The following is a 27,922-nucleotide window of genomic DNA, read 5'->3' as shown; positions in this document are numbered from 1 at the left end:
TACGATAAGGCTTACAAAGTGAGATCAAATCAGAAAAAATAAGTTATTATTTTTACTGGACCCCCCCCCCCTCCAATTTTCCAATGATCGAATGATAATAAAATCATAATGAAATCATCATTCCGTACTGTTACACAAACATTAGTGAGCATCGATGCCGTCCCCTTAGAAAACACTCGCGTGAAATTATAAAAAAAAAAAGAAAGAAAAAAAAATGTTTATACCACTGTCATCAGAAAAATGCATTCAATATAGAACATCCTCAAACTGTAATGTGTAATTACAAGTGTAATGCGATATTACACTTGTAACTACACTAAACTGTCGCGGTGACAGATGCTTCGTGCGGCATTATATTTTGGTCTCGGGTGGTTGCTTGGAATCTCGTCCAAGGCAAGTCTTGCAATCAGAAATAGGCAGTGCATTGTATGAAAAGAATGATTGGGACTTTTTAAAAACATTTTGAATATTACAACATATTCAAATTCTTATATCAAATATTTGTTTTGAAAATTTTGAGATGTCTCATTTTGTATCTGTAACATTCTCAGTTCACCGTCTTCAAATCAGAGTCCACAATTTAGACGATGCCATTTCCGTCGACTTTGCTCAGGGACTGTTTGTTTTTCCAGATACCATATCGCTTTATCCATGTCAAAGCAGTTGACTAATACTGATGCGGCAAATACTTATAGTTTAAAGGTTTAAAACTGTACAAGTCAGTACCGTATAAATGAATGGTCGATTCATATTGCAGAGCAAACATACTTATTGTGTAGGACGTGATAACAGGGGAGTGCGCAGAGAGAGAGAGAGAGAGAGAGAGAGAGAGAGAGAGAGAGAGAGAGATTCAAAATAATCGGGAAGAGAAAACTTTGGGAAGAAAGCAAGGATGGTCATTTTATCATGCTTATACATGTATATACTAACTTTCAATTAGGAAGAAAGAAAAAATAATTAACATCAATGGTTCTCCCTTTGCTGATTACCAACTCTAATGCAAAATGTTTGTTACCGCGAGTTGCAGACTAATTGCAGGTTTCACTAGTGTTCATTATAAATTAGCCAGAAGTTAAGCCACCGGTGAACGCCCCGTCTTTTTCAAGTCTGCAGACATAGTACATAACCGCGTCACGTAGAATCAGGGGAATAAAGCGATTACACAATAATTACACGCAAGTGGCCCAGCAAACACTACTGTTTATGTCACAGCCCTTCATTCAGGGGGACACGTCGGAAGTTATTTATCACTCATTTGGAGAACAAAAATCGTTTAAATTTATCTGAAGTAGATTCTACACAATTGATAGCTGGGTCGTTAGGGAAAGTCTGCACAGACACGTGCATACAGAATCAGTATGGTCTCGATGAGTCTGCGGAGTCGAAAGAGTATACTTGTAAAGACATGCGCGGAAGTTTCGCCAAAAAATTGAATAAAAAAAACTAAAATCTAAAATGCCAACATCATATATTTTATTTGGTAAAAGAAGAAAATTATGAGACACACGGAAACGTGAACATTTGAAACTGTCGAAAAGCGATTACCATATTAAACAACAATCTGCAGACTTTTCAGCTTATATGGCTCGCATAATGGAATGTGAAGAAGCACAACATACTCAGATGCAGAATCAATACATGTACTTGTATAACAAAAACCTATATATTTGCAAATAAAATGGAATGTGGTCACACATATTTCAAACACGTGTACAGGAAATGTGTGGTTTGCAACACACTAGAAGAATGCACATTAAATTGGTCCATTGATAATTCATGTAAACATTTCATCAAACATTGCTTCAAGTTAGTAGAATCACACAGAAGATACTGTTTTCCACATTTGGACAAACAAACTCTACAAAATACTGCAGCATCCTTACAGAAGTCTCAATTAACATTTCACAAAATGTTGGTAAACGTATATCACAAAGGAGAATATGTGTCAAGTTGAACAGACAAATAAATAATTAGAAAGTAAACAATTCTATAAATAAATAAATAAATAAATAAAAAAAAGATAAATGAACAAATTATTGCACTAAGAGTAAAAAGAGTAAAAAAATGACTAGCATAATAAGCAGTAAAAAGCATCTGAAGAATTAAATATTGCACAGCACAATCTAACAACCTTTCATTGTGTAGCTCCCCATTCAGTAAGATAGATCCTGCCATTTATAGACGGGGAGGGGGGTGGTTGGAGGGGGGGGGGGATATTCACAAATTCATATTGGGCATCAAACTAAAAAACAACTATACAGTTAAATCATCACTCTAGAGACAGAAAAAATGGAGGAAGGGGCGGGGGTGAGGGTGTTAGTTCGCATAGTAGAAAACTATCCCAACTGATTTATTTACTTATTACGCAATAGTTCTACCATGCTGACTGGTTTTCAGTGTTGTAATCTACACAGTTGATAGTATTTTTCTCAGCAAAATGAAGATGACCCACTGTGCATCATGTATTGTTGCCATTTAAAAGTACATGTTCATGAATCTAAGACGTGCCAACCCTTGGTATACAAATAATCAAACACAATAAAATGTATAATATTCCCTATGATAATCGCTAGCATGTAGATATGTAGATAATTTGGATTTCCCTGAATACCTCTTGGTGATTTTGCACCAAAAAGAAAGAGCTTTACACTTTATTCATAGCATTCTTTCAACTTTCTAAACCAGCAATGGTAATGTTATACTCACTAAAAATCTAAACTGATGGAATCTGATATTAATGGGGAAATTAGTTTGTAGTAATTCTACATTTCACGCAGTTACTGTAATGGTCATCAAGAAAATACGATAAAAACCCAGTATTTTTCCATACATTTTACAAAAAATAAAATAAAATGGATATGACAACCATATCTCTTTGGTATCATTTTTGGTTTTTAGGAAATAAATTCTGAATACACTTCTAGATATTTGCACTTCTGGAGAGCCCTGCAGTGATATATGACGAAAAGCCCCACTGTCTGGGTACTGACAAAAATATCACAATTCCAGAGATTTATGACCACTCCTTGAAAAGTGATACCAACTCAGAAAAAGTCTAGAATAAATAGTACATAAATAATGACAGTACAACTGCCACAGACATTAGATGCCTTTGTCACTAGTTATACTTCAGCTGAAGTAGTGCAGCATTCTGCTTCCACAGACAATAGAAGTCTTTGTCACTTATTATGCTTAATTTTCAATGGAGTATACTGCCTCCACAAAAATTGGATGCTTTTGGCATTAGCTATGCTCCAACTTTTGTGGTTGTAGTGCAGAATACACTGCCACATACATTAGTTGCCTTTGTCACTAGCTATGCTTCTGCTGCGGTGGCGGTAGTGCAGTATACTGCTACTTCTACTCCTTTTTCGGTGGCGGGAGTGGCTCCTGGAGCGGCGGTAGTGGTGGTAGAACCAGTCATCCATATCGCTGTCCGAGCTGGAACTGGGCGGTGTGGGGCGATAGTATGGAACGGGGCGTTTTCTAGCGCTGTAAAATGAGGAAATATATGACACATTATTGATACATACAATCATCATCAAACTTCTTTTGTTTACGTCACAAATCAAAATTTTGGCGCAGTATTGCATGCATTCAGTTAATTAATTGATTATATTTACATTCTACTGTGTTTTTCCATTAAATTCGGTGATGTTTAAATGCCTCTAAATGCAACAAGTAGTCAAAGGTCAAATTGACGAGTTTTATTATGACGTCACAAACGTTGAACGCTGTAAACTGCAACGTCACAAACGAAAATCAAAGTTCACGCTTATGGCTGTTACTGTGGCTCTTCCATTAATATTAACTTACCCTTAGGATAAGATAGGAATTTTAAGGTATGAATCACATTTGCAGACAAGGCAAGAAGTTAAAAAAAATGTAAATATAAGCATTAAATCATGATTTTTTGAAGTATACACTCTCATAACTGCAGCGGTGTGTGCATACAAATTTTCATAACGCGCTAACGCGCGTTACTCAATTTGTATGCACACACCGCTGCAGTTATGAGAGTGTATACTTCAAAAAATCATGATTCAATGCTATAATAACAACACCTAGCTGTTAGAGTCCATCAAACCTTATCTTGTTTGGAGTTAGAAAATTACCCTAGTACTATAAAATGACAATGACCACCTAAACTTGAATACTGCTATATTCTTACAAAAACAAGTACGTTTATATTTGTTTAGTTCAGTAAATCTGTAAAAGAGTCATTTTAAACATGTCCCATGCTTCATAGATGTAGAAATTCAACCACACAGGCATGTGTTATTGTGTTCAAATGTAATTCATATCATTGATGAATACATGCACTGAAGTAATTTAATGGTGAAAATTTTGCAAGCGACAAGTTAGTTTTCAACCAAAATTTGTTAGTTCCAAACTTTTGAAAATAGATTTTAAATTATACTATCCTTTGGAACAATTCTATCTTCAACTCATTTTAATCACTGCATAATAAGAAAATTTTTTTTTTCATACATTACATTTCATTTGTATTTAAGGCTTTTATTTTGATACTCATTTCTGTCAAATGTTTTTAAAATCCTCATTATGCCAAAGGTTGATAGAAATATGAGTTGATAGACACACAATATACCCCCTCCCCACCTTGTGATTCTCCGCTTGTCCAGATGGCTGGGGGATCCTTTCCTACGTCGGATGGAGGGACTGCGGGACTCGCGTCTCCGGGATCGACTCCGAGACACGCTCCGACTGTAACTTCTGGAGGGACTACAGGACGATGAGTAATTCCTATAGCACATGGAAAAAATACAGACAAAACATTAAATGCCAAAGATCAAAACAATGCAAGCATGTAATTCACCAAATAAAACTAAGCTACGGTACTCATCAGATAGAAAAACTGAAACATTGGTTCCAAGAGGTACAATACTAAAGAATGGTTTACAAAATCCTACTCTATTCCAAGAAAGATAACTTTTACCCGGTCATAAAAGTAGAATAAGGTGTACCGGTACATTCGATGAAAACTTTAACAATTGATCGCAAAGTCAGATATGACTATTTTAAGCTTTTGACCATGCACTACTTTAGACTCACCTTCTTCTCCTTGACCTGCTGTGTGACCTTGAACGACTCCGTGACCTTGACTTATGTTGAGACGAGCCTCTTTTCCTGTCTGGTGTGTATGTAGAGGACCTCCCCCTTGTTGGGGAGGGGGTTTGATACCTGATTGGTGGGGTGAGGGGTTGGAATCTTGAGGGACGGGGAGACTTGTGAGTAACAGGGGAGGGAGTCTTGTATTTGATTGGCTTTGGGGATTTCTTAGTGGGGGAGGAGAGTATTTTGTATTGCACTGGGACTGAGGATTTGTCTCTCTGTATTCTGTCAGGAGATCTGTTAATGAAAATATAAAATGAGTAGTTTGATTTAATAAAGTACATATTATAGAATCTGAGTAATTTAATGAAGCATTAATTACCCCAATGGTGAAGAATCTCTTGGTTTGGAAGAGTTATTCACTGCTCTTTCATTTAGATGCGTACTGCAATGTGTGAAATCATAAGCTCATTTACATTACTCTAAATTTCATTGATGAACATACATTTACTTATATATGAAACCCAATTCTATAAATATGTTTGCTTCAAACAATATTCTGATTATTCCTGTTGACTTGTTATATTCATAAATGTGTAGAGCAAAGGGCAAATGATTTTCAGTTTGCTATGTATTAAATCAAATTATCATTATATGCTTTGATATTATGGGGAATGAAACTGGCTTTGCCATGTGTGTGAATTGGTTATAGTGTAAATTCATTATAGAGTGAATTCATTGTAGTGTTAATTCATTATACTGTGAATTCATTTTAAGCTTGTTGACTGTTACTGTGTACATGGTACAGAGATTTAGAGTACCTTGCTGGGGACTGACTTTGGGACTGTGTGGGAGATAGAGACAGCTTCCTAGATGATGACGTAGAAGTCCTCCCAGCATCTTCCTCTTTGATTTCATTTTCAAACTTTAGCCTTTTGTTCTTCTCCGTCTCATTGTTGTTTCTCTCCCTGTCGACTGACCTGAAAGGTACACACATATATATTCATGAAATAATAATCAAGTGGAAAAGGCACTTTAACAAAACAATAAAGAACTATATATGATATGAGTTAAATTCGGCCTCCATAATTCGCCATTTTTTTAAGTGCCTTGGATACAATAAAATGTTTTGTTATACTTTCATGTTGAATACTGAAATCTGATTGGTTAAGACGCAGTTCATAATCCTTTCTATTACCCTCAGCGTTAGCAACGCACTTAGCAACGGGTAACATTAAAAAATGTTACATGCGCGTAAAATTATGCGCGTACGGTTCGCTGTAGAATTTACGTTATTCCTATATAAAAGCAGTAAAATTTTCTTAAAAATTAAGACATTCAGTATAACAAAATAAAAAGTGCCTGTTTGGGAGGATAACAGTTGAAATTGACACCCCTCGAAAACCATTGATTTCGCGTCGGTTGACAATGGTTTTCTCGGGGTGTCAATTTCACCTGTTACCCTCCCAAACAGGCACTATTCATATAATGTCATTTTTTAGAAGAGTTGATATAAACTATATTTTTCACCTATTTATTTGATTTATTTGCACTCACTGGCAGTATATGATGTCAGAAGTGACGATATTTCTATAATTCAATCAAAATCAGTCAAAAATTGACATTCTACCTATCTTTTATGAATGGGAAATATAGAGCGCATGCTTGAACAAGGAAAAGTTTTTTGGCACTTATTAGCCTTGGCTAGATACATCTCTGATTAAAATATTTTGTTTGTTCAAGCATGTGATCTATGTTTTGTGAATGAAAACCTGCTTGAAAACAAGCTGTTTAATGCTAACGATGTCATATTCTGAATTGTGGGCAGTTGAATCAAAATGAACATTATGTAAAAACATCACATATATATCTGTACAAATAAAAAAAAAAGAATTACAGTAAAATGATGTTGTTCATTCTAGGGGGCCATTTTAGGCCCATATCATATATAGTTCTTTAAATAAGTTTTGATACAAGTATGTACTGTATTAAAGTATACTTTATTCAGAATATATACCAATTAGCTAAAATATATTTTTCACTAAGTTATTATATGTAGATTTAGAATGCAAATATTCTCATGTTTTCTGTATCTTGGGCAAAACATGTAGTGATGAATGTAATAAAACTCTGCTTTCTGCCAAATATACTCAATTTATAATACATCTAAATAAAATACATTTTGAGTAATATCACATTGGAAAAAAACAACTGATTTACAGGCACCTGTTATTAAAGATATTTCTTTCTATAGTAATATAATTTTCTGTACTATTATAATAAAAACAAGGAAAAATCTTACTATAAAATTAAAAGAAATATTTTCAACGTCCGGTGCCCATGAACTGTTTGGATAGAATTTTAATCTCGAAAATATGTTTACACAATTATGGCCAAACATACCCATCCTTAGAACTCCTGTGGGAGTGTACAGGGCTAGGGGTGCGAGCCCGCCGCCGCCGTCTACGCCTCTTGTGATGCGAACTGTTCGGAAATGAAACGTGTCAGTAAAAATGTACAACTTTATTAGACAATATAAGACATAACAGAATTGTTGCTCCTTTTCAAGAGTTAGCTAGCTGGCTCTGTCTATTGCCTTCAAGTGTGATCTTTTTAAATCTACTTATCTCTCATTGTTCTCTTTTAGCATTCCATCATCATTATCACATCAGATTCATTGGAATTAAGATAAAAAGCTGCATTAAGAGGATACCGCTGGCAGACAGACACCAGAAAATGTTTTACAACAATTGTGTACTGAGAAGGCAGAATGTAACTGATGTATCAATACTTTTGTTATCATTTTGTTTGTTGGGGGGGGGGGGGGGGTAAATTTTCTCCAATTGCAATATAATTCTTATTTGAATTTCAAGCCAATAAATAAGGAATACTGTTATCAGGATTTGTGCTAACTAGCAAACACTTCCATCTACCATTCACATTTTGGATGCAAATTTTGAATTTCTAAAGAAAACCAACTGTAATTAAGGGATTTGTATGGGTCAGTTAAAATCTTAATAGAAGACTTTCTTTTATAATTGTATTCAAACCACACACTTATCTCTGCAGTTCTCCAAAAAAAGCTGATACCTGTACAATGTTCATTAAGTTGAAAAGCATTTGATTTTTCGTAATAGTTCTTGGCGATACAGATTACTTATACAGTCTGCCCTCTGATAAATGGATTCTAAACATCAAAGTGAAAAAAAAAAATATACTAGTATACGACAAAATTGATAAATCAAACTTAAACAAACACCCAATAAAAACATACAATACATGTACATAAGCTTAGTGTACTTACCTCGTTCAAGTGTAAAAAAAAAATCTTCATACAACCTGTATTCCATTGGACATCTTTTAGGGAATTCTTAATGCTTTAACATTTCCCTATAGGACCCTGAGTAGTCAGAGAAAAAGTCTCTCTAAACTCTCTACCATGGAAAGAAAATCATACCCATCTACTAAAATGCAAAAGAATTTTAGCAAAACAAATACCACCATAACGATAATTAAAAATTAGAAAAAAGTCCTACCCTTCAAAGAAAAATGAATTAAATAAACAAAACAAAAATATACAGCATGAACAAGATACTCAAATGACTGCAAATAAAGTATTAAACACAACACCACCGTACTATAAAATATCAAAAGTGAAACAAAACAACATATTTTGAATTATCACTGAGAAATCATTTATTTCCAGGGTTTTAAGAATTCTGAAAATGTCAGAGCTTTATTTATGCTGTAACTAACTTGTAGAATTGTGAGCATATCCTTGATTAATCTTTAAAGTACTTATGCAGACTTTTAAAAAGTATACAGTAAAACACAGTTATAATAAAATGCCGGGGACTAGCGATTTTGCTTCATTATAGGCGTAATTCGTTATATCCCTCAAATTTACAACATGTAATGTAGTCACTTCACTGTAAGTGTTAATTCATTATAAGCGTGTTCACTATAACCATGTTTTACTGTAGCGGTAACTTCTCAAGAATTTGGAATGATCAAAGCTTTAAATTGATAATGTTCATCATTCTTTTCTGGAAATATTCTGATTTTACAGTGTGTAGATAGTTGTGGCTGCAGCATGCAGCATTTTGTCAATCGTTTCCAAGCATAACCACATTTTTGCACATCTACACATCTACCTAGGTACACCATGGTTCATGCATCAATGAGCATTCAATAGTTACCTATGGTGTCTTCTTCGTTTATTAGTACTGCGACTATGCTTGTTAGAATGCGAGCTGAAACATTTCAAATAGACACTGTTCTGATTGATGCAAGAGGATTAGTAAACAAACAGTACCTAAACTAGTAGTAAATATGAGCTGTTATTAGTAATAAGTCAAAAATGTAGTAAAATTAGTAAAAAGTGCTAAATGATCAACTTTTGGCATTCTGCTAGGAGTTCAGTCAAGCGTGAAACCCAACAATAAATGTAGAATGATTCTATTCAACATGTTAGTATGATAATTTAATGAACAAGATCTTCCAAAAACATGAAACTCAATTATAAACTGGCTAAAACTTCAGCCCTGTAAAAAAAAACAATATCAGCAAATCTGAAAACTTATAACAACATTTATTCCTCACAAATCAGAAAAAAACACTCAAGAAGTGACCAAATTCTGATCAGGACTTGCAGTGTATTTTCTGAACAAATTCAATTATTCATCACAAGTTCAACAGTTTAAGGTTTGACGTTTGTCTAAAAGAAATACATGTATAATGATTTCAAGTTCCATTGCTATTTCAGATGGCATTATTTTTAGCATATTAGTTTAACAAATAAAACCACTTTGAACTTGTGTGCACTGAATTGAATTTATTTGATATAAGAACACAAATACATTAAATTTCCAAAGAAACACCAGATTAATGTTCAAATATTTCAGTTCAGTACCATATTAAAACAGGAGTACACTAGAAGCCTTACCTTAAAACCTTACTCGACAAATTTTGGGAGAAGCATTCAAAAAATGATGGAAACTGTTATATTATTGTTTGAGTCACATAATATCATCATCATATCAATTTGTTTACCATGTCAAGTCACATAAGAAATGTTTTAGTATCTGAGAAGTTTTTTTTTGTTTGAAAAATTAATTGCATAAAACATCGGTCAAATAAGCCAGATGTTTACTTTAATGCACAAATCATTTTGTTCCCCTTCCAAATTAACTTTTTTTCTGAAAATGTTAAGTTTATAAACCCAATCAAAATACCTCAATTTTGTAATAAATATATAAAATATGAATTGTTGTAACAGTTATTCTTATAAAATAACACCTGTAAAACCTATCTCCTTTGTAAACTTCAAAAGAAAATAAAAAGAAATTTATAAATGCTCAACATTTTATTTCAATACTGATCTACATTGTAACTTTTGCAACATGTAATTCTTAAAATAACAATTTTAATTTATTTCACGCATTTGACGTTTAATGTACATGATCATAGATGCCTGTACCTTTTCACCTGTATGAGAAAATTATACATAACTAAAAATCACAGGTGAGGGATAAAAGGGAACAAATAAAAACAAAAAACTGAAAGTGTTTTACCTGCTACTGAATGAGAATGGCTACCACAAAACGAACAGAAAATCAAGCATTTATATCGGATAATTATGACACTGAAAATTGCTTCATAAAACCATAATAACGTAAAATCTCTCTCTCCCGCAACCAGATAAGATTTGTAATTTTTTTCCATCTCTCTCTCCTCTCTCTCTCTCTCTCTCTCATGCTTGAAAATGAAAACCATTGAAGAAATAAATAATGTGCTGAAAATGACCAGTTTTTAATGTACATTATGTACAGTTTTTCTTTTCATCATGTGCATATAATTCATGAAAGTGTACGAGATTACAATGTTACAATGGCTTGGCACTTTTCTTTTAACATTTATGGACAGAGCTGTATGGTCCAGGTTTCTTATTGTTATATTTCAAGTTGTCTTTTTCAGGGTGCAAGTATTATATATATGGATACTTAATTAACAATGAAGTTACAGAGTACAAATCTACTACATAAAGAGAGTGATTTAAAGTGTACAAAAACAAAAGCAGAGCACAAAATAAAAAGGAAAAAAATAAAAGACAATAAAATAATACAAGTGAAGACTGGAGGTTTTGCACAACAATGTTGTTTATTCTCCATATCATTATCAGCTGTAAATTAGGCTTGCTGCATTTTATATACGGGGGACTGGACAATAATAATGTTAATTGAAAAAGGTTTTTTTTTATCCAAGATATATTTACTTGTTCATTATGATATGTTTTTAAGTTATAAAATCTCAGTCTATGGCAGTTTAACAAATCAATCAATTCACACTCCTTATGAGTACAACATAAATGTTTTCACCAATTTCCTGATTTTTTTTTTTTTTTGGTCATGAAAACTTGATAATTTGAAAACAGCATGTGTGTAAATAAAATAAAAATCAAATCAAATCGTAACTTGATGTTATCTCAAGTTCAAGAAAGTCGAGGTGGATATACATGTATAAGGTTGCAATATCTCCCCTTTGAATCCGTAGGCAAAGCTAATGAACTTGAATTGTTAAATATACACATCTACAGTATTGCTCAATCAAACCCAAAGATGAATTGAACAACAAAGTAAGTACATATCAGATTTGTATACTTCTCCATCATGGAACGATAGCCTACCGATCACGTTTGTGCTTTTTACTTTTCTTCTTTTTCTCTTTTCTCTCTGGAGAACGGCTGTCGTCTCTGAAACAAACAAAGATTCTGTCAGATGTACATCGTGACTGCATTGTTCACCTTAATTAGCCGATTCATCTTTTAAATATACTGTACGACTGTCCTTGCATGCAATAGACAATCATTGTTTTTGGTGAAGACATTCAAATTTCTGTACATCTGTATAGCAGTTGTGATGTATGCAGATGGCATGTAAATGTAGAATTTGTCCTGATGACTTCATCAATTTTGCATTAGTTCTGATATCAAGTTCGCATACACAAAAGGGTTATAACAAGAACTTACGCAATGAATTGAATTAAGACTTAAAATAAACAAAAATTGGCAAGATATCTCTCTAATGAAAATTTTCCATTTTCTCCATCATTTCATCTGCTTTTAAATACAAGGCTGATGCAGCAAAATGATATCAAATGTGCTAATGCTTTCATTGAGGCATGACAACTATATCAACAAATTCTTAATGTGTCAGCATTCAATTCTACATGTAGTCCCCAGTCCATTGTATAGGATGATTCAGTGCTATTTGTGCAGTGTGATCAAGTTTTGGAACAAAGCATAAGATTTATCAATTTCATAAATTATTCACAACAATAGGCAATCTATTTTTTTGGGTGAAACAAGATAATGGAATTATATTGATGGGTTGATGTAGCTGTTAAAACAAATGGTTACACAGTGAGCTCTCTCTCCATTAAAACATCTAGCAGGTGGATGTCCTAGCTAGTATTCTGTTGTCAGAGCAATTAATTTGATAGAGATGAATTACTAGTACCTGCTAGACTTTTTCTTTTTCTTCTTTGGTGGTGGTGATGGAGATCGCTCTGAAGAACTGGATTCTCTGACAATTCTGGAGAAAATAATGATGATAAATCAAATAGTTATCAATATGTCACAGCAGTTCATTCTTCACAATATTTTTACATGTATTTGATGCAAAGGGATTTAATTTGTATACCTAGTCATAGTTGCATTATTTTCTTGTTTATAACATATATTGAAATCAGATAACAGACAACTTGGCTTTTTTTGTAATTAAAACATAAGTAAACCATGTTTTAAAGATATTGGTTATCAACACTAACGCATATTTCTTTTGAGCCATCGCCACAGCTTTGGCCTGTTCCTCTTTTGCCTTGCGGTTTGGATCAAATGACGAGCCATCCACGTAGCTGTCCCCGATTCCAAACGCCTCTTTAAGACGGGCATTCTTCTCGGCGGTAGCCTGGGCTATCTGGTGGCTCTCCTTGGCTCTATAACCACAAACAATTCAACCGTCACTCTCACAAACACATGTCAAATATTATCTCTAGTCCAATTTTTTTTTCTGTTTCTCTTGACTTCAATATCAATTAAATTGGAAAGTATACAGTACTGTAATTCTTTATCCCCCTTTTTTAGTTTTCCTTTAATCATTTATTCTATAACAAGTACATTACCATGCTTTATTAATCCTGCCAGTTTGATTATATCATGAAGGAAAAATCATTACCAAACACAGCAGTCTTGTTCTGGCAATGCATTTGTAATTAATCTATTTTTGAATTAATTCAATCCCTCAATAGCTCTGTGTTATCTAACCATAGCACTTCTGTTCCAATCACTTTGAGTAATCCTCATGAACACAGTACTCAGTGACGGATGCTTAAATTAATTCTTTACCGATGTTTAAATTCTATCGTTACATGGAATCTTCAGATGAACTAAAAAAATTGTCAATTCATATCTGTACGATTTAAAATGCTATCAGTTTATATGAAACATTCCATTCCTTAAAGTTGCTTGGTCCGATGTTATATCACATTATGTGAACACAATGCTATTGCTAAGTATGTGTATAATTAAATACATTGCAGTAGTTTTCCTGGTCAATTAAACCAATTTCAATGAAAAAATGATGTACAAAATTTGTTTACAGAACAAACGACACGAAAGAGAACTGCGTTATTTCGCCTCATCTTAAAATTTGCCTGACATCGCAGCGGCTGTGATTGTATTACGACACAGACATTCATTGCTATAAATTAAATTAAAGTCAAAATGTTTTGCAAATCAAAAATAAACCTGCATATATGTGTACGTTTTGATAACTAATATTTCATTCATAACATGCCGGTTGAATAAACCTAATCATTCAGGGGACGAGACCAAACGATTCCCTTTTTTAAACATTCCCATGATGCAGTTTGGTTTTTTTTTTTGTGTGCCCATAAAGAAATTATTTTATTTACTTTGAATATTTCTAACTAAAGAGTTGAAACTCTGCATGTTTTTAAAGGAAAAAAACAAATAGACAGTTTTATGAAAATAATACCTGGTACCTGTACTTGTAATAAATTTCTCTTTGAATTCTCATTATTAGCAAATGTACTGTTATCAGCTAAAGGGACTTATCTACTTGCTATTATATGACCAGAAGTACGGTTTACAGGCTATGCCTAAATTCTATGCACCCAAGGGATTACAGGCTCATGAACTTCACCTTTAGTATTCCTCTTCCTACTCTGATGTGAAACACTGAATATCAAGTCAAGATTAGGATATATGTAGTAGTTTTAGGGAATGCTCAAAAATGGAAGACACAGGAAATAGACAGCCAAGGATAGCAATAGGTCACCAGAGTGACTCGGGTATTAAACCTTGTAAGGTTGTTTTCATTCCTTTTCACTTAACGGCATCTTCTGAAAGTCATTACTCTAACACTATTTCAACCTAGTAAACCACTGTAAACTAGTAAGGTACACGTAACCATAGGTTCTTCTTTAAATGTACAAGATTATTGGTAAAGAACTGAATATTTAAAAATAAATACCGTTTAAAGTTCTTTTTACTTGATTACATTGTGTAACAACAGTGATTATCGTACCCTGATATCTAAAAATATATATAATATACATACATATAGACGTTAAAACATCCCAGGGAATATATTTCTTGAGGCTGACAAACATGGGACTGCACAGAACAGTGTTTTCCATTAATCTGGTCCCAAAATATATCAAATATACTGGACTTTTTGCAATGACCAATAGTTCCACAATGCATTGGACATTTCACACAGCCAAGATGACCCCTTCTAGCAGACTTCAATGGACCTGGCTGGGGGCAATAATCAGCTGAGGACTGTCTCTCCAAGATCAACACGGACTGTGCCCCTCCCCTACCACACAACTGGACAGTTTCTTCAACCCTTCTGCAATGGCTCACACTGCCCTCAACAGAGTAACATCCAAAAGACATGCTGGCTTCCATTTGTGGATCTATATGTAAGCTGTTTTTATTGCCATTTGAACGTTGGTTTTTTTCATTTTGATGTAACACAGAAAGTTCCACCAGAGTTAACTTGATTAATTCCAGTGATGTTACATTTCCTGATCACATCAGTTTTACACGACTCAAATCTTCACCCTACATGTACTATTTAAACACATTTAATCTATCATTAAAGTAAGCATATGTAAATTTCATTTTCATGAATCAATTTGAAATCCATGAAGTCCCCTCTCATACTAACGAACAAAAAATATCTTTTACAAGACTGGCACATTGCGAGCTATTATTAATCCGCTCTGAAGACCACCACCTACAATTGATCAGGCCTTCACAACATGAACCAATAGATTTCCGAAGATATCAGAGCAGCATTGATCAACAGATTGACATGATTAACAGACCCCTACCCCGCGTACTACTGGCATTAGTGGTTTCAGGTCCCACTGATATTGAATCATCTCTACATCACACAATTGATTTCATTGTCTCACAACGACATTTGGGATTTACTTAAACTCAAATCTCAAAATAGTTGGAGTTCACAATATTTAAGCACACATAATCGTCTGAATTTAACAAAATTAAAATTTACCCATAAACTTTAGGAGTAAGTAAAAAAACACCTAAAATAAAATAAACAATGTTTTATACTCAAGATGAGCTGTACATGTATTTCATAAAGTTTACTCCCTCTTAAAAAGTGCTTTTACAATGACTTAATTTGCCTGTAACTTACCACGCAGTATAGGTTTATGATAAATGAAATATCAAGCATTAAATTTTATTAATTCGTTTTTTCAAAGCTAAAAACAAATTTCTGTACAGGATGACAAATAATTTGCTTCAATCATAGCTGATGATTTTGTTCCATTATGTGGGTTTTTTGTGTGTTGATTCCGAAATATATTAATAAAGATAAATTTAATTTTTGCAATTTCATTTTTTTTTTGGTAATTTTATTATTTTTTTGAATTTTTGCATTGATTGATGACTATAAGAATAATATTCTACAAATTATTTTTTGTAATTGATTTGTTTGGGGTTGAGATAATATCATACTACAAAATTTAGCAAAAAACAGCACTACACATCCATTTATACAGTAAAGTAGAATTCCCAAACAAATATGAATAACAGAAGTCAATGAACCTTATTTTCCTCCATTAAAGTAATATCTAATTATTTCTGACACAACAACTGAAAATCATATTGCTGTAGCTAGAATATTTGTAAGCAGAGTGTCATTTCTAATTTGTCAGCTCTGCAAGCATACAAAATTACCGCTTTGTACTGGTAAAAGCTTACTATAGAAAACATTTCATATTGATACAAGTCATGTATATCATATACTTTTAAGGACACTATTAAAGTATACCAAAACCTGAGAAAAGACACTGTAATGTCCTTTGTGGCTGTTAAACATCTGTGCAAGCATATTTATACTTACACTGATATACAATACAGTGCTGGGCTACTGATATGAGAAAAAAGTGTTTTCTTAGTAAGGATATTTTAATACGATGAAAATGACTGATGGAGCACAAAATAAATAAGAAATGATAGATTTCATACAGTTGAGGGCAGATAGTGTCTTTAAAATTGCCAGCATGATATTGTGGTGCTGATAAAAATAACACCAAGAAGACGCAGTCCTAATACAAGTCACACCACACATCTCTAAGATTGATGCTGACCTTATTGAAACCTATAAGGAACACATCGGGCTATAATTTATCAGTCTATAGTCCGAGACGAAATCTGCTAAAAAGTAATATCCCTGCCTAAAAGGCTCCATTTTGGATGACTTTCTATACTTTCCCAAACCTAGAAATGACTGATTACAGAAAAGACTCCTCCAAATTGAATAATGGTCGATGTATGGAAGCGAATCGACGTTCCGCCATTGGCAGTAATGGATATTTACATCTGTATACAAGTGGTGCGTAATTTCATTTGTGGCCGAACAGTAAACAGTGTGTCACTCAATAAACAAAAAATATCATTACAGGTTTAGATGCCAACAAAATTTACACAGCTAGTCTGATTTTGTACACTATCAAAGCGAGATAAAGAAGTTAAATTCAATCCAATGTACCACGAACCAGCAATAAAAAGATTACATTATTTTTTATTTCATCATAGAATATTAAAGATTTAGGAACAAGCAAGGAGCAACATTTGTATCAATGCAAAAATATTTGTTTTAAAAAAATTGTGATCAAATTTTTAAATTCTGGTCGTTATTTGTTGTCAAAATAATACGATACATGCAACAACAATTCCATACTCAAATTTAAATCAATTAAGACCTTTCAAATCAATCACTTATGTATTGCTTTTTCCTCCAACATTAAGAGTATTTTTTTACCAGAAAAAATGTATGACATAAATTTCATCTCTGCGTGACATAACGTTCAATACACTCCATAAAGGGGATTGTAATTAGGGCCTACTAAGACTCCTATATTCAATAACATCAGGCTTTTTACGCTACTTAAGTCTGTCAGGTTTACGAGCTTTGTTTTCCTTCTCACCGACACCCATACACTCTCCAGACTGAGAGAGATGCGTTCTAATGGCATACAGAGAGGAAAAGTATCACAGTCACATAGATCTTAGTTTTACAGCTCCACGTCCAGTTATGAGCTGCTAACAGATCTGTTCCTTGAAATAAATTGTTTATATCTTGGAACTGCCACCCAACAGTTCCTGCAAAACTCTGGCTCCAAAAGGCAAACCTTCACAATGATTATTAGATTAAGATCGTTTCTCAACAAATGGTACGTAGCAAACTTGACGGAAAACAGTGCCCTATCTTATGATGTGCTGAAAAAGCCCAACAGTTTGGTATGGGTACATAATGACCATTAACACAGAGTGGCATTTTATAGTCATTGATTATACCACAACACCACAGAAACCAAAGAAAGCTTACGTATTTCTCTCATTCAAAGTCCTCTAAATCAGTCCTTATAATCTTTCACAGCTTTTAAAACCAATAGACAAAGCATTGAAATGAAGGCTATCAATAGTTGCTTCTACTAACATCCCTAATTGATGTTTCCATCTACTGATATTGGTGACATGTAACCAGTTCTCTGATCTACACATAATTATCCGTTCACAATTAATCTATGGTCGAAGAGTTGAAAAATCATGAAAAATTAAGAAAGTTCCCAATAGCTTGAACTTAATTGTCAAAATAAGAAGATGTCAATATAATCTTCCAAATTTTCATCACAGAAATATGACTCAGATCATAATATGTGTAAAAGTCAAACATATAGTGAATGAGCAACAGTCACGACTACATGGAAGTATCGTATTAATCCCCAATAAGTGCCCTGGATGATGTAGATACATATGTGGAGTAGAAGTGTTACGTAATTTTACTTTTTTTAAGGCTTGGCAAGCCTCAATAAAAGACTTTAAATATTCATTTTAAGGTAACTAAAGGGGTCCCTTATTTTTGAACATTTGAAAAGAGCTGAAGGGGGCACTTCACTTATAGGGGCAGTGGTGCTCACTATTTAAATTTTAGGTATAATATATGGTATATCAAAAGTTTGGTGCTTGAAATAAATGACAGACTCACGGCAGGCATTAACTACTCGTGTAAAATAAAGCAAAGTACAGTATGCAAGTGCTAAAGTTGAATTCACGGCAGGCATTAACTACTCGTGTAAAATAAAGCAAAGTACAGTATGCAAGTGTTAAAGTTGAATTCATTCTTTCAGTATACAGGACCAACTGTCTGACATTGTGTACGTGGGGCACTCATTATCCAGTGTCCTAACTCTGTAAAGTCTAGTCAAGGCATAATAAGTTACTTACATGGGTCGGCCTGATGCATCTTTTTCCACGACAGGTTCCGACACGCCCTCCTTATTGACCAACATTTCTCGGAACATGGTCACTTTTTTTTCAATATCCTCTGCTGAATACCTGCATTAAAAAATAATGAGAAATTAAAAAACATCATTTTCAACCTTTTGACTCTGTACATTTGAATATTATTGGAAAACTTTTGTGAAAGATTAGTACCACTGACACAGATACTTTCTAGTTGTTCTTCAGTTGTATATAAACATGTGTTTGTACAGTACATATAAGAACTATAATAATATGAAATTTTACAAATAAAAGAGATGTGCATGAGATACTATTCAGCAAGAGTTACATAGAATGATACATAAATATAAATAAAATAAAAGCAAGGATATTTGACTTGACATTATTACTTTTACATAATTAACATAACTTTCATTACTATATTATAAATACAAATCATCGTGATGGTGACCATCTCAAAGAGCCCTGTTTTAATACCGGTAAAAGGATATCTTGATGGAAAGCCTTTTTGAGGACTTTAACCATTAACTTAGAATATTAGTTCAGACTTCAATTAATTAGTTAGGGAGCAAAAGGAGCAGTATGATAAACAATGTCTGACATTTTTGGATATATGAAGAATTTTTTCTCAGAAAAATCATATTTCCTAAGGGGTTCATTTTTTGTTGGGTGTCTTGATCCCACTCCATCATAAGTTACTAGTGGTGAGGTATCAATGATATTCATGGATTTCATAGTTATGATAAATCACAAAATTGGTCAATGTATGAAACAACAATACATATATGACAGGTACTAAAAAGTTACCATAGAAACAAGTGATGATTTACGTTTCATTGAAATGAAATATATATTTTTCTTAATCAGATTCCTTAAATATTTATGTCCTCAAATATTATCAAAATGCATAACGCACAAGGTTTTTAGGTCAATCATCATCAGACTATGATTGGGACTAACAATATTGAAATTTTGTAAATTACTTTTCAAAGTCATAATATCTAGATTTCTCTCAATGCTATGTACATGTAATGTTTTACAAAGGATAAAGGATTTTTCCTTTCTTCCCTCTAGATCTGCTGCTTCTAATTAGCGAACTTTCCTGCTAAGAACTGCAACCTGAGCCAGGTTTGAGATTGAATGAAATCAATTTTCTGGAGCCCACATAATACAATAAGTCACTTCTGGCATTGAAGGTGATCAGAGTTTACCCAGTGAAGGTTTACAGAGATCCAACATGGCTGAGGGCAGTCTCGTCACAGCCCATCTCTGACTTTTTACAGCATTTAGTGACAAGTAACACTGACAGGTGGAGGCAACAGTTATTGATGTAACTGGCCAACAGAATAACATCGGGTCTGACGGTCCATACAATGCCAGCCTGATTTACCATTTTCTTCCATTTTCCAATTTTGAGAATTTTATGAATAAAAGAAATGTGCATGAGTTACTGATCAGCAAAAGACTTGACATCATTATTATTACATAATTAACATAACTTTCACTATTATAAGTACAAATCATTGTGATGGTGACCATCTCAAAGAGCCCTGTTTTACTTAAAGGATATATAGATGAAAAGCCTTTTTGAGGACTTTAATCTTTAACTTATCCTACAAGCACTCTATTGGTGTAGCATAAGGCAGTTCAAACCATAGAGAGAAAAATATGGTCTAGACATTTTACACAAAGGTCCCCTTTGACCCTGAAATATGACCAACTTGATTCAAGGTCACTGCAGACCCCTATCCACAGGCAGTCTTTTGGTGAAGTCCGAGTAAGACTAGGCCAAGGAAAGAGAAAATACTGTATGGACTGGGGCTTGCATAGAGCTCTCAAATGGGATTGACTTTAGACCTAGAAACTTGATTCAGGATCACTGCATACCCCTTCCCTACAGGCAGTCTTTCGGGAAAGTTTGAGCAATATTCTGTCAATTAGAAAAAATGATGTCCAAAAATGTATTTTGAGGGGATGTGCTATGGCATCTAGAAACTTGGTTGGGTTCAATATCACTGCACAACTCCTACGTACACACACTTTATATGTAAAGTATGGGCCAGATTGGGACAAGGAAAGACAAAATATTCTCTGAACATGTGATGCTGGAAAGACTGATTGAAGGGCAGAATGATCGCCATAGGGAACCTGCAGAGTGGAGCCTCAATACCATTTCTTCAAGTTATTTGCAGAACTAGTAAATGTTTGTATAATTTTCATAAAAATCAATTTCAACAATAATAGCTAAACATTAAAAGAATGTGCACACCTCTGATATATGTACAATTGATCTGCAAAAGAACAACTTCCCATCTTGAAAACTGTAGGAGGAGTTATCCGTACAATGAGGGTACCCTATATGCAATATTTTGGCAAAAATGATTATCCATACAATAAGGGTATCCTATATGCAATATTTCGCTAAAAATGACTAAGTTCAAAAGCTCGTATTTTTTTCATAAATCATATCAGAAATCAAAATCCTAGCAATATGCACATCTCTGATATATGTACAATTCATCCGCAAAAGAACTTTAACCAAAACCTTAACCAGCTCGAAAAACCTTAAACTCATCCAGCATCTAAAACCTATATGGCTCTGATTCAGCATTTCAGCCTGTCAAGTTTTTTTAGGGGGAGTTATCCGTAGAGCCCACAATTTTCACCATTTCAATAACCGGATTTTTCGGTTGGAAAACTTGGTTAATAATCCCATGTATCAAGCAAGTTTGAGTGATGTAGGACAAGGTTTTTTTTTTTACCATCCTTGATGATGGAGATCAGGCCCTGTATCTGGAGCTAACCTTTTGTTTCAAAACCAAAGTTAAATGTATCATGCAAGTTAGTCAGAACAAATTTTTTCCCAACAGTCAAAACTGTACCTAACTTCTTGAAAACTTACACCTGCTTGAAAACTTACACCTGCTCCAGCATCAAGAATCGAGATCAAGCTCTGTAACTGAAGTTATAACAAAGATTTCTCTATCAAAGTGCACCTGCTCCAAAAACTTTAACCAGCTCCGAAAACCTTAAACTCATCCAGCATCCAAAACCAATGGCTAAGATTCAGCATTTAAGCCTGTCAAGTGCATAAGTATCATAAGACACACCATCCATGCAAGTTTGGTGAAGATAGGACCAGCAGTAACTTGGATATTGCTATCAAAGGGCACCTGCCCCAAAAACTTTAACCTGCTCAAAAAAACCTTAACCTCCTTCAGCATCTGAAATTCTGCATCCAAGTCTTTCAGGTCCATAGGTAGGCCCAGAGGCATCATCTATGCAAGTTTGGTGGAGAAAGGATAAGTAAAACCTTAGATACAGGATCTGCTCCAAAACCTTTAACCAAGTCAGGACGCTGATAACAAACACCATGGGTATAGCATAAGCTCCCCCCAACTTCGTCTCTGTGAGCTAAAAACTGAACAACAACCTTATTTTCTGGTGTTACATAGACCTTCTCTTTTATTTAACATCACTGAAATCTTTAACAAAGCACCAGAGTGGAAGGCTGATTCAACCTCCAAAAACTACTTTCTTATGCAATCTTTGAATCCCTCTGGAATCCTTTATCTTGCATCTGCCAGGAAAATTTGGATGATCTATATTGGAAATCTAATTATGAATCTTCATAAAAGTTATCAGATCTAATCCCTGGCCACCACTCAGAGAGTTTTTGTACGCAGATCCAAGACATTCATTTTGATCTGTATGAAAAACACAATTTGTTCATGGGCTGGCAATACAACTGCAGTAAAAGCCAGAACCTTCTCCAATATCAGACACCAGCCTACTGTGAATCTACACAATAAAAAAATCACAAGTTAATGAGATAATTTCTGCCTTGACATCGTTTGGTGCCCCACACCATTCTAGCCACCATCAACCTTTTATTCCTGCTGCTGCTGTACTCTGAATAGTAGCAATCTGATTAAAATCAGATCCTCAATGCTCCCGTTTTAATGATATGTCGCTATGAAGCAACATATCATTAAAGCGGGAGCATCCAGGATCTGATTTTAATCAGATTGGCATAGTAGAGAATTCAGTCTCATCACTGAATGTTACTTGACCAAGAAGATATCAAACATTTTTTCCATTATCATCATCTTAAATACTTTTTACCAACTTTATTAGGGGTACTGGTTAAATGGTAGATTTTCATTTATCTAAACAGTTGTAGCATTACACTCCCAGAACGTCAATAAATAAAACTTCCATACTTTCAATTTCTAAGAGATATGTCAACAAAAAGATTGCACTATTCACTTACTAGCGGTTGCTGATACAAACTTGTCAGCGACATTTTAAAGGAGAATTAATGTGACCAAACCACTAAATTTTAAAGAAGATTTTATGCAACTAAACCAAATTACTTATTAACTACCCAATGTTTCAGAATACACATCAAAATTACTTATTGAAATGAATTGAAATGGTAATTGAACAAGCCTGTGCTCGATGTTTTTCAGTTGAAAAACCATCGGAAAACACCGATATTTTGCTACAAAACATCAATTTATCAAAATAAGACAATCTTCATGACGTCATTTCTACATTATGACGTCACTGTGGTGAAAACCTTTTACACACTTATTTTCAATATGATTTCAACTATCATTTACCTAACTTTTAAAGCTCTTCATAAAACTTCAATTTTGGGGGGGTGAACAATGCATAATATACTGCATATAGTCCTTTTGTGCATTCCAGATCATTCCTACAGACTGCAATAATTCACCTAGAAAATTCAATCAAAACTCAGTCAAGCCCATCAGCTCCTCATCTTCTTGTGCAACTGATTATGAACATGATGAAATGTCCTAGCTTTGATTCTTCTGACACCTGTTCCTTTTACTTTTTTCTGTCTTATTATCTACAGGTCGATCTTACCTATGGATGTTTTATGCCAAGTTTGGTTATCAATACTCAATTACTCATTGGTTCCAGATTAATTTACACACATGTACTAAGAGACAGAAAGACAAATTGATACTGCATTGTTGATGTTTAATGATTAGAAAAGCTCTTTCAATTTCCTTCAAAACATGTCGGGTAAAACGTTAAGTTCTGAGCTACCCTTTGTACCATTACACTGAACAAAACAAGTTTAAAAGAATTAGCATAAAAGATAAAGAAGTGCATTCTCATCGTTTAGATCCAAGGAAGATAACTTTCCCCAGTTTCATCCAAGAGTGAGTATGCAACACTCTATGGTTATTATTGGTATGAAAATAAAGATTATATTTTTTTTATGAAAACTTGTTACAGCTTAAGAGAACATAACATATAAGCATAGGATTCATATTTGTTTGCGAAAGGACAACAAATATGCATGAATGATAGTAATAATGTTTGGCTATGACATAAGACCTCCCCATTTATCATGTATTTCTTTCTTAGGCGTAATGATATCATATATTTTGCAAACTTTTCTTTTAAAACTTTCAAAAATTGTCACCTTTAAGGTTTCCTTTCAAATTTTATATGGTAATATTTGTCATCAAAAATAAGTTTATTGTGGTTACAATTTTACATCATTCAAATAAAGTGAAAAACTAATTAATAAACTGTATAAATGACAGGAGATGTAATTGTTAGTGACATATCATACAAACAAATAAAATCATTTGCTATTAAAATTTGATCACTTTTTACAGCCACTGTTTTATTAATATCTAAATATTGTAAATTTTTTCTCAAGTTTAATATTACAGTCAAAATGAGTGCAGCATTAGAATAGATGCAAAAGTGAACATTTTTTTTTCCACTACAAGAGTGTAAAAGAGCCAACTGGAAAATGGCATAAATTATTCATAAAACCAAGGAAACCTCAGTAAGCATATACCAGATTAGCTGTGAGTTGTAGACAATGATCTATAAGTTAGACCTATTCATTTAAACATTCTACAGTCAGAAGGTTTAACAATTAACCTACCCTTGTTCCTCCATGAGCACCTGCATTTCCATGCACTTGAGTTCCACTTTCCTCTTCCGTTCATGGTCAAGGATTTCTTTGTTGGGCTGTTTGATCAGCTGTTCGTCGAGCTTCTTCAGCTCCTCCTCAGACTTGTAGTCCACGCGGTCCTTGTGTTTCCTTAGAAAGGACAGGTTTCTCTGGACATAACCATTGGTACCACTTCCCCTGGCAGTTTCAAGGCCTATTCCATTGTACATTGTAAGTCTGCCCAAAAAAATCCAAAATATTTTGAAAAATATTAAATGTTAAAAAACATGTATAAATATGAACTGTTTGACTGAAGGAATAGAGACTGGGTGCTGTGAATTTTAACACAGTAGATATACTATTGACATTTTCCCCTCCTATACTTTAAGCTCATCACACACCAGGTTTTAAATATTCATCGTTGTGGAGATAAACAAAAAAATTTTATGATTATAACAGCACAAAGCTTGACTCCTCATCTGTTTATTCCAGTTGCAGATTTCAATAGGTTTGTTTACTCTGACAGATATTTGGCTCAACTTGATATTTAGACAGATACTATCATGGTATCTCAAGACAGTTCTTTGTTAAGGCATTCAACTTGTTAAAGTCTGAAAATTCTGCCCCAACTTCAGTGACTTGTTGCAATTAAAATCTGGATAACTGTCCATTTTGCCTGGTTCAACATCCTCCTCATAATGTTCATTTAATGATATTAATTTTTATGATTATTCCAACAATTTATTGATCAAACTAGTGTGCTTGTTTCAATTTTCTATGTCCTTTTTTCACCTTTCAGAAAAAATTTTAAAATTATTTTAAAATATGTCACATTTTTGTGATATTCTGCAAATCAACATCAAGCTTCCAAAGGATGATAAGAAAATTGGAAAAAAAAACACTAGCTTTATAGTGACAGAATGGTACATAAAAATAAGAAATACAAATGTATTCTACATACATACTCAAAACAAAGGGGACATTGTTTATAAGCTAAAAAAAAGTTGAAAGAAAGATTGATATTATTAAATATCTTGACATTAACCTGGACAAGTAACCAAAGTCAGGAGAACATCCCTTAATAATGAATCGCAAACATGCCAAATCTCTTCCGAAATAGAACCTTTTTAACAGTAGCTAATTAGATTTGGGTATTTGTGTCAGACTCACAGAGCAATGTGACATAAGCCAGTCTGTTTCATTTTGAGCCAAAACTCTGCAATCTCCGCAAATTTCACTTGAAACCATCATCATTTTCAACTTGTTTTGACACAAGAAAAGGAGAGTTATATTCTATCTATTCTCTTTTGAGAAGTGGACAGGCATAGCTATGCCTGTCCACTTCTCAAAAGAGAATAATATTCTACCGATAGTCAAAGATCTTTTTGAAATGGTTCTTACGGCTTACTGAGCTGAAAAATGGTAAACATGTCCAAAATTTACAATGATTTCACATAATTGATCCATGATCAATTGAAAGAGGTTGCAAAAAAACAATAGCTTCTATATTGAGATAATTCGGACATCCCACATTTTTGACTGCACGTCATAAAAAAGACAGGCTGAAAAAACACCGAACCTTACAATTAGAATAAAAATCTATAGATTTTTAAAACCAGCGTGGTAGTAAATAGAAGAAAATGTACATACACAGAAACGAAAATCGATCGTCTTTTTCTGCGTCGATAGTATCGCCCCCTATCAAATCTTGATCATCAAACGCTTTCAGTCAGGCGAAAAGTTAGGCAAACAAGCGTCCAAATGACATTTTGTAGACATTTCGATGCAAAAATGTTTCGATATAAAATGCTCTTCGACATTGTTTGTATTTCATCAACGAAAAGCCAATATTAATGCCTATTTGTAAGCGTTATATTGATTGCAAAAAAATTTCATATGATTTTAAATACAATCATACATTATCATAAATAACGTTATAATAATGAAAATTACTACACTCTGTCCCGAGTTTTTGATTTCACCACTTTTTAACTACGTTCATCAACTAATATGAAAAATATCCAGATTATCTGTTTTGAAACGCTCACTCTACCGCTTCAGGTTTCAATACACATCCAAAAATAGAAAGTATACGGGGATTTTGCATTGCATCAGCCATTAATAAGCCCGGATGATAACGTTGAAAAATTGCGCGAGGTATCCCGAGTACTTCCGAATGGAGAAAAGATGTAAGCATTTCCCATTATAAATCTCCGTAAGAAATTTGTTTCCGTTCCTGTGAACTTTTATGAGTGAACAATGATAATTGTTCAATGAAGATATCTTGGACATATTATTGAAAAAAATAATAATAACTTGGGACAGTCTATAATCGAATTGTCACATAATATTATTTATTATAAGATAAGACTTTTATCTAATGATAAATAATATTATGTGACAATTCAATTATATTGGACTATACTTAGGAATTATTGTGAGGAAATTAAATCCCTCCAGAGTAAATGAACTGAGTATTATCTGAAGTTTGGTGACTTGTGTATGAAATAATTTGATATGTTGTATGTATAATTATTTAAACTACTTGGGTTATACTGCAGTATAGTTCAGAAGCCATCTCTGTACGAAACGTTAAATGACGAAATTTCAACCATATTTAAACCAAATTTAGACATTGGATAAACGTCAGAAGACATTGAATCAACGTTGAAACAATGTCAAAATTCAACGTTGAATTAACGTCGGAATTTCAACGTCAATTCAACTTTCAAACTAAACCAATTCTCAACGTCATTTCAACGTTGAAGGGCACGTTGTTTCAACGTTGATACACCGTTGAAATGCCTGCTGGGTTCAACCTTTGGCGAGACGGAATTAATATGAAATTGAGGTTGACATGAATTTTAAACAGATTATTATTAATTTAATTTATTTTCCCAGAATAGAAGTGTTTGAGGTTAAGCGAAGTTTGAATGATCTTTTGGTTCGTTTGTCAATAAAATAATTGTTTGCGGTTGGTGCTTACAATCCACCAATAGAAAGAATAAAAAAAATAAAAAAAACAAAACAAAACA

At 33.6% G+C, this 27,922-nt stretch overlaps 1 protein-coding gene across 2 annotated transcripts; it reads right to left on the bottom strand.

Moving 5' to 3' along the window:
* Nucleotides 1–1,456: 1,456 nt before the first annotated feature.
* On the bottom strand, nt 1,457–26,696 carry LOC105318688 (serine/arginine repetitive matrix protein 2). Of its 2 annotated transcripts, XM_066079029.1 has the most exons (13): nt 26,538–26,696; nt 24,879–25,124; nt 18,923–19,033; nt 12,901–13,068; nt 12,591–12,665; nt 11,759–11,824; nt 9,273–9,326; nt 7,477–7,557; nt 5,895–6,053; nt 5,456–5,518; nt 5,074–5,370; nt 4,621–4,764; nt 1,457–3,492 (listed from the first exon to the last, which is right to left on the bottom strand). In XM_066079029.1, exons 2-13 carry the CDS (start codon nt 25,115–25,117, stop codon nt 3,297–3,299), a joined length of 1,653 nt encoding a protein of 550 aa, XP_065935101.1. In that variant the 5' UTR covers nt 25,118–25,124; nt 26,538–26,696; the 3' UTR covers nt 1,457–3,296. The 2 variants fall into 2 exon arrangements, with proteins under 2 accessions (XP_065935101.1, XP_065935100.1); XM_066079028.1 differs by lacking the exons at nt 18,923–19,033; nt 24,879–25,124; nt 26,538–26,696 and adding an exon at nt 14,715–16,031.
* Between the last annotated feature and the right edge of the window lie 1,226 nt (nt 26,697–27,922).

Source organism: Magallana gigas, chromosome 3 (assembly GCF_963853765.1).
Source record: "Magallana gigas chromosome 3, xbMagGiga1.1, whole genome shotgun sequence".
NCBI classification, from domain to species: Eukaryota; Metazoa; Mollusca; class Bivalvia; order Ostreida; family Ostreidae; genus Magallana; species Magallana gigas.
Note: the sequence above shows the minus strand (reverse complement) of the source record. Positions and strands in the feature narration are given on the sequence as shown.